Below are 8,815 nucleotides of genomic sequence, written 5' to 3'. Positions count from 1 at the left end.
TATGAAAAACTTTTTAGTATAAATATCATATTTTTATCTCATTTGAGAAAATTCTCTTAAGCTATCTAAAACCAATTATGAATTTAAATTCAATTATGAAGGTTTTATATGTTTTCTGTATGTAGAATAACTTTATTCTACTTCAGGTCTAAACTTACTTCAAATATAGGCCAATTACATATCAAAATGAAGCTCTTAAATTTAGAAATTTTTAGGGACAAACTACATTTCAATTAGAGGTCCCATTCACCCATAGGCGCTTTTTAGAATGTTTTGAAAACAAAAAATTCAAGAAAAATAGACAAAATATTTATTTTGACTATTAGACCTAAACGTGGACTCCACTTACCACTAAGGAGAGTGACAAGAAAATGTTTTTTTTTTTAATTAAATTCATCGCTCATTGAGCCCTTCATTAGCCAAATAAATTACTTTGTTAAAAATCAAAGATTTATGTTAATAAAATAATTGCTAAATATTCAAAAGTTAAGGCTGATATTTATTACCTTATTGACCATCTCATCAAGAACATATCCCATGATATTTGCTATAGGTTCAAATTTGTTCTTAGAATTTGATGGAACACAGAGAATGATAAGAGTCATACACCTCCGGGAACAAGCTCTAAGGCTCTGAAATTCAAGAAGCTTTCAATGTTTCTTGCAAATTGTGCAGAATATGCCTCTGCAACTTTTTTGTCTACTTCACTTGTAAAGTAAATTTTGCCTTTATCATAGGCGTGAGAGTTCTTTTCAACTATTTCTTTAGGCACATTTGAGAGCCAATGAAGTGCATAAGATGAGTTGAAAATATGAATACTTGATTCTGGAAACAATCTTCCATAAAATGAACCAGGCATTGCAGTTGCATGGTATTGCTTGTCATCAGGAAGGGAGTTGAGACGTGAGTTGAAATCATTACCAACATGGTCATCGAAAAACACTTGAAATTCAAGTGATGAGTCTATTATGCTATGTGTTTGAGATTGAAATGTGAGGTTCACAGCGTCTATAATGTTTTGAACTGTGAAGAATGTATTGGGTCCAACTGAACATCCCAAATCTGCTATGTGGAAAACTTTAGAGGAATCTTGTAAAAGGGTTTCAAGATCAAGAATCTCAAGAATGACTTCTTTTGCAATGTGTTTGATAGTATCTGCTCCAGTTCGCTGCAAAAGCCCATCATAAAAATGAAAAAAGAAGTTATTAAAAAGGAAAACAAAAAATAAAATTAGTGAGAATGAAAAACCTGATGGTTGGAATTTTGAGCATAGCTATATTGGCCATCTCCCCCATTCATTGGGAATGCTTCATAAGATTGGTTGCTTCTTTTCCTTTCCATCTTCGTTATGTTAAGAGCGTTTGAGAAACATGTATCTGGTGACACATCTATGCTATTTATTGATTACATAAACACAAACATTATTCCATTAAGTGACCCGTAATTTGGCACCTAGCTAATGGTTCGGCCCAATATTCCGATCCCTCTTATTATTGTTGTCAAACTCATGAGTTAACTCTCTGGGTTTAATATTTTTACAGTTTCAGCTTATGAAATTATGTCACGCGCTTTTAAACTCATGCTAAGTATAAACTTGATTGAACTTACGAGTTTCTTACCGAGTTTATCGCTTTTATGTTTTTAACTTACAAAATTATGTCAACTTGCTCTTAAATCTATGCTAAATTTTTGGATTTAGTTATATTTATTGACTTTATATATAAATTTTATATAAATTTCTTTATTGAATATGGTAAATTATGAATGTTAATTGAATTAATTTCAATTATTTAAATTTAAAATATACTTAAATGAAATTGTTGTCATTTTTATATATTAATTATTTGTTTATATACTTTTAATATCAATTTATTAATAAAAATAAACTCTGACAATTTTACTATATGAGTTTACATCCTTATCATGAGTTTGTGTAAATTCACGAGTTTAACAATCTTGCGTCTCTAATCACCTAAGCACATGGATATTATCATATCCATATCCGAGCAATGTGATTCCTTGATATTTAAAAAAATTAAAGCATATCTAGGGGGAGATCTAAGAGAAAACAATGGGCATAAAATTATGATACGAACATCATCAATTGTTTCTCCCTTTTTTTTTTTTTAAAAGAAAGCGACGTAGAAACAAACCTTTGAAGAGTCATTGCGGTATCCATGCTACACGATCCCACGGCCAAGAAAGCAACGTTTGCTCGCGGACTTTGTGAGGATCTGGAGTTTATATAATTAATTCAATGTGACTTTATATAAAAATTGATGTGAGATTCAAGGATTAGTACTCCTATGATATTCGATGCGAAGTCACGAAGTCAAATTGATCATGATTGAAATAATATTCCCTCTATTCTTAAATATAAAACTCATTTTGTATTCTATTTATCCTAAATATAAAACTCATTTTATAGTATAATTTACACTACAAAATGAGTTTTATGTTTAGAGAACCAGGGGAGTATAACTTAATTAAAATAAAAAAAGTCATATTTGACTATGCATGATTTCTAGCATTAATGTACACATAGATAGACTGTAATGTTATTTTTCTTTATTAATGCATTAAAATAGCGGCATATGAATCTCTTCGTTTTGAAAATTTCACAGCCATATTGATACACCAAGCTTCAGCATGTGTAAATTTTGCACACACGAAGCTGGAACTAAAAGAAGGAATTAGAAATGTACTATTTTTATTTTTCTTAAAAAAAATAAAAACAACTTGGTTCTAAGCTCATCGGGGGTAAAAGAAAAATACTACCTCCAATCCATAATTTAAGACTCAATTGACTAACTTGAGAAAGTTAAAAAAATTACTAAATTATGTATGTTACGGGAAAATCACAAAAATAGACCTTAACAAATAAAAAATTGCACACAAGGACGTATTCGTAAAAGTTGTTATCAAATCTATACTATTGTTGTCAAAACCTATACTAATATGGGAGAATTATAATGAGGTCCCAAGTAAGGAAAAAAAATTAAAAAACAAGTCCTAGAGGTTGTCATTCTCACTATAGAACTTGTCATTATAGGCTGTATAGATTGTTATTGCGACTTTTTGATAATTATTTTTTTTCTGTGGAACTTGATTGTAATTCTCCCCTATAATATTATCATGGGTCCCTATTTGTAATTTTTCTATCTTGACAGTTTTTTTTTCTGCGATTTTCCCATCATGTTAGAGCATTTATATTTATTCTTTTTCTCTAAACTAATTTGTCTTACTTATAAATTGAATGATACACAACATTTTAAAGAGATCATATAACTTATGCTATAATTAAATAATTTAGTAACTTTTTTTAATTTTTCTAAATTAGTCAATTGAGTCTTATATTAAGGATTAGAGGTAGTATTGTATACAATCCAATTTGACACTCTTGTTTGATTCGGGCAACAAGAGGATAAGATTCAAGATATTGGAAGCTAGGAGTACTGACTAGAAATCGGAGATCCAAACTGATCTTGGATCTCAAATCTAAGTTTCCTCTTGTCATCTTCTTGCTGTTCATTTTTCTGGTGGCTTGTTTTGCAATGGAATTTTTTTGTTGTTCATCATGTTATGTTAGGCGAAATTTACTTCACAACCTTGGCCAAAAAAGAAGCATGATGAAGGAGGTATTTTGGTATTTTACATAAAGAAATAATTTCATTTTTATGCTTTACTACTAAATTGATGTCTCAAAATTATTTTGGGTAAATGAAAGTTATGTAGCTACAGTGGTCTTTTAATTAAATTTTCCTTTTTGTAAATGGTGGTTGATTGATTTTTTTTAGCAATACACATGATTGTTGACTTATGTTGACATTTTGAAGCAAAATTAGAAAGCTGTTTGTCCTTTTTATTATCTAGTTCGTGTCCTCCTTTTTATTTTTTTTATATAAAGCCAAATTTAATGTACTATGTTTTTTTATAAGATTCTATTAACTAAATTATACCGTTTAAAAAAACAGTTAAAATTAGTTTAAAACAATAAATATGTGCAAATTAAATCTCTTTTTTCTAAGTATGTCCTTATTTAATGAAGCAATAAATAAGAGACGGAAATATTGGCAACGATATAAATGATGAAAGAGAGTGAAATACGAGAAAAAGATGATGATTGAGGAAAGAGAATAAAAAATTAATTAGGAACAAAATTGATAAAAATGCATTTAATGTTCAGATAATTTTTAGTAAGATCTTATAAAAAAAAACATACCAACTTAAATTTTGGAGTTTTGTGTATAGTACCGGAGGCATTATCTTTTTAAACGCAACTAGTTCATCCAACTCCATCTTCAACCTTTGAGAGTTAGAGTATTCCTTTTCTTTACACGCACACACAACCTTTGCGCTTGCACAGGCACACCTGTCTTTACACGGACATTCTCTCATCCATTATTTATCCTACTCTCTCCGTTCCTTTTTATAAGAGACGAATAATCGAATTACGTTGATAAAAAAAACAATTAAAATTAGTTAAGAATAATCAATGTATAAAAAGTATATTTTTTTTCCAAAAATGCCCTCATTAATAAGGAGAGAGAGCATGAGAGAGAAAAATTAAATTATTAAATGAAAGAGAAGTGAGAGGAAGAGAGAGTGTGAGTTGGAGATAATAAATATGGGTAAAATAGGAAATCAACACAAAAAAGTAGGGACAACTTTTAAGTATCTCTTATATATAGGAACATGCCATAAGCATCAAATGTCTCTTATAATAAGGAACGGAGGGAGTATTATACACGAGCACGCCTCTTCTTTAATGCTGTTTGTTTAACATAGTGATGATCATCAAATGGACGGTGAAGCACGCCTCAACTATAACTTATTTTTTTTTAAAAAAATAATTTTTAGTTAAAAATCATTAATTGAAAATTTTAAATTTAACTTTTGATAATGTATTTAGATGATGTAGATCTTATCATAATGATGAGTATCTTGCTTCCTATTGAAGTAGGGCACTTGGGTGACATTGCCCCATTTAGTCAAAATTTTCTTAAAAAATTCCAGATAATAACTGTTCTTGTACCAATACTTTTGGATAAAATTGACCTTTAACTCTTATAAATAATGCCATGTTGAAATCCTTTGAGAAACTTTATGTATAGAGAGATAGAAATTGAATAATGATAATTGAATTCTAGGGGACACATTCTAAGTATGATTGAATTAAACCACCATTCAAGAGCTGTACCATCAAGTCTATTATTTATGTACAATAATGTCAAGTCTGGGCTATATAATTAAATATTGGTAATTATGAGTAACAGATATCAATAATTTCTACAGTTCACGTTATCTTCCAGCTGGATATAACACGAACACGATAATATTTTTCAAACAAAATTGTACAAATATGATGATATAGGAAAAAGTTTGCTATGATTTTGTCAAGTCACGATACAAGATCAACTTCACTAGCGTATCTAAGAATTGAACATAGACTTGAAGACATTTATTTAATTTGTGTCACAACAATCCTCATTTGCGCTTCATTATAAATAACTCTCCCAATTCCTTGGAACTTGGGTCTGCAAGGAAGTTGGATTCTGATGCCAATTTCTTCTCAAACTGTACAAAAACATTATCCAGTGTCTTGCTCAAAGTTTTCCTTAAAAAATCCTTCAAACGCAGCTCTCAAGTGCATACTCGAACTATGAGCATCTATTTGATACGTATCGTTGTCAATTAGGCGAAATAATAGTTCTGACTTCTCAATTTTGAAATTCCCATTCTCCTTAATCAATTTCTTCACCTCTTCTGATGTTGGAACGTAGATGGGAATGTTGAATGAATCAACCAGTTCTTCACTTATTAAACCCTTAATTCATTTGCAAAATAAGTTACTTGAAGGAGGATAATCAATAATCATTTTACATAACAAATCAAAATCAATGAGATAAGATAAACAACTAATAATACTCAGTTCTGTATGACATATAACATCCTTTGCCCAAAAATTTAGCAGTTTTGTTGTTTCCTTCTTGTTGGTTAGCATAATCAATAATCACCTCAGAAACTTATAAACAGACATAAAATATAGAGTAACTGTTCATTATTTACCTTATTGGCCATCTCCACAAGAACATCGCCAATGATATTTACAGAAGCTTCGAATCTATTCAAGGAATTTGGTGGGACACAGAGAATGATAAGAATCATGATGCCCCCAGGAACAAGTTCTAAGACCCTTGAATTCAGGAAGCTTTCAAGGTCCCTTTCAAATTGTGCAGAATATGCCTCTGCAACTGCCTCATCTTCACTTGTAAAGTAAATCTTCCCTTTATTATAGGCTCGAGAGTTCTTGTCAACTATTTCTTTAGGCACTTTTGAGAGCCAATGAAGAGTATAAGATGAGTTGAAGACATGAATGCTTGATTCTGGAAACAATCTGCCATGAAAGGAACCAGGCACAGCTGCTGCAAAATACTGCTTGTCCTCAGGGAGGGACTTCAAAAGTGTGTTGAAATCATTACCAGCATGATCATTGAAAAACACTTGAAATTCAACTGAGTCTTTATTGTGTTCTTGAGATTGATATTTAAGGCCCACGGAGTCTATAATGTTTTGAACAGTGAAAAATGTGTTTGGTCCAACTGAACAGCCCAAATCTGCTATGCGAAAAGTATCAGAGGAATTCTGCGGAAGTGTTTCCAGATCTAGCTTCTCAAGAATGGTCTCTCTGATCATGTTTTTAGTAATATCTGTTCCTCTTCGCTGCCAAACAACATCAAACTTCATTAGCTTTGTATGAGGCAACCTACGATTTAGATACAAACATATTTTAAGTATTGTTGTGACGAACACCAGAAGATTACAGTTTTGAAGCATATCAAGTGGCGATGGGGGCTCTATCTTTTGAGTTGCTCGACAAGAAAATCAGTCTGAATGAAATTTTAAAAACTACGGACAAGAAGCAGAAGAAGAAGAAGAACCTGATACATGGAATTTCGAGCATAACTTTGCTGCCCATCTCCACCATTCATTGGAAATCCCTGATATGATTTGGAGACTTTTTGGCTTTCCATAGCTATATGATAGAGTAATTGTTTGCGCATCGCACTTGTATATTTGAAATTTGTATGCAAGTATTTTTTACTGGAAGTGGATTTTTTTTTTTGGGGGGGGGGGGGGAGGGAGGCTACCGTGAAAAGGAATCGATAATTGTAGAGGCTGCCATTATTTTTTCGGAGTATAGCTATATTTGTCGGGGCAGCAAGTGGGCACTTTTCTCAGTACAACACTAAACGCAGAACATGACATTAAATGCAAGCATTTTCCATAACAGAAATTTTAATGTTCAAGTCTCCTTCGATTGTCAGTGTGTTTGGATGGAAACTAAACTATGGTTTCAAAAGTGATTTTACAGTCTACGAGGTAAATATGTGAAAGACTTTATCTCCATTTGCGGAAAAGTACTTCTGAGAAGCACTTTTCAAGGTATCCAAACATTCCCTGAATCCAACCTCCATTAATTGCAAGCCACCGTTGTTGATTGACACATTATACAATATAATCCATTCCTATACATAAGATCCCAAATTTTAAATTGATTTTGTTCTTTTTATATATAAGATCTTACTAAAAATTGTCTAAACATTAAATGTGTTTCTTCCTTTTTTTAAAAAAGTAATTTTAACTATTTAAACAACATCATTTAGTTAATAAGATCTTATAAAAAAAACCAAATGGAATATAACTCAACAATAAGTTATATTAGGAGACTCGCCTTATACAATATATACAACTCTGTTCCTATTTATAAGTTTTTTAGGAAAAAGTTTGTTTCTAAATATAAGTCATTTGTAGGACAATTAATGAGCATTTTCTAGTTTTACCCTTGTTAACTTCAATAGGTGAGAGAGAATATAAAACATATTTTTAATACAATTTTTTTTAACAAAAACAAATATAAAAATTATAATACATTTTTAGTTTGCGGGTTTAAAGTACAAATAATTTATCAATGAAAAAGAGTGATCTTTCACCATACTGTAGATGCTCTTAATGTAAGGAATCGTGTACAGGGAGTCATCTTTCTTTCTTCGTTTAGAAGTTGCATTTCCCCCCTGTATCTGATGGTAATAGTTGAGCAATAAAATCCTTCTTTCACTTAGGAAAAAAAAAAACAAAAAGAAAAAGAATAGAGTGGCATAACCTAATATAAAATGGAGGCACCTCTTTAAATACTCTATTCCATCTTTTTTTTCCCCTGACCAAACCATGTGGATTAAAATGTTGGTCAAAATTGATGAAACAATAAATATGTAAAAATTCTAAGTTTCTTTTAAAAGAAAAAACCCTGATTTATGGAGAGCATAGGGAAAATGATAAGAAAATTATTAAAATAAAGAGAATAATACTTTTGGAAATGAGATAATAAATATATTAAGTATTAAAATGAATAATTAATAGGAGAAAAATAGAAAATTAACTAAAAAAAATTTAAGACATCTTGTAAATATTTTTTATAGATAAAAATACAATAAAAATGATAATTGTTTCTTATAAAAAAGTTACAGTTATTTTTTTATTGACAACATCTACATTCGCTACCAAAAACAAAACTTTCGGCTGAAAGTCAACAGCACTGTCAACAAGTTAGTTAAGAATAACATGGGCTATGTAGATATAATTTAGAAAAACGTTATATATATATATATATATATATGTACGTATGGACTCATATCTAGTTATAATTATAATTTTAATAATAAAAATGTTAGTTGTTATTTTTAATTGATTTTATTCTTTTTATAAGATTTTACGAAGGATTGTCTAAACATTAAATATCTTTCTTCTTTTATTA

General features: G+C 30.3%; 2 protein-coding genes across 2 annotated transcripts; both read right to left on the bottom strand.

Annotated features, from left to right (window-relative positions):
* Positions 1-601: 601 nt before the first annotated feature.
* LOC114739814 (probable S-adenosylmethionine-dependent methyltransferase At5g38780) lies at positions 602-1,341 on the bottom strand. The gene is made up of 2 exons (XM_028927889.1): positions 1,249-1,341; positions 602-1,168 (listed from the first exon to the last, which is right to left on the bottom strand). The coding sequence occupies exons 1-2, from the start codon at positions 1,339-1,341 to the stop codon at positions 602-604; spliced, it is 660 nt and encodes a 219-aa protein (XP_028783722.1).
* Positions 1,342-5,487: 4,146 nt separating this feature from the next.
* LOC114739812 (probable S-adenosylmethionine-dependent methyltransferase At5g38780) lies at positions 5,488-7,034 on the bottom strand. The gene is made up of 3 exons (XM_028927888.1): positions 6,942-7,034; positions 6,070-6,723; positions 5,488-5,577 (listed from the first exon to the last, which is right to left on the bottom strand). Exons 1-3 carry the CDS (start codon positions 7,032-7,034, stop codon positions 5,488-5,490), a joined length of 837 nt encoding a protein of 278 aa, XP_028783721.1.
* Positions 7,035-8,815: the final 1,781 nt, after the last annotated feature.

Source organism: Neltuma alba, unplaced genomic scaffold (assembly GCF_004799145.2).
Source record: "Neltuma alba isolate B1F8T4 unplaced genomic scaffold, ASM479914v2 tig00002917_pilon, whole genome shotgun sequence".
NCBI classification, from domain to species: Eukaryota; Viridiplantae; Streptophyta; class Magnoliopsida; order Fabales; family Fabaceae; genus Neltuma; species Neltuma alba.
This window is presented reverse-complemented; position numbering and strand designations above follow the sequence as displayed.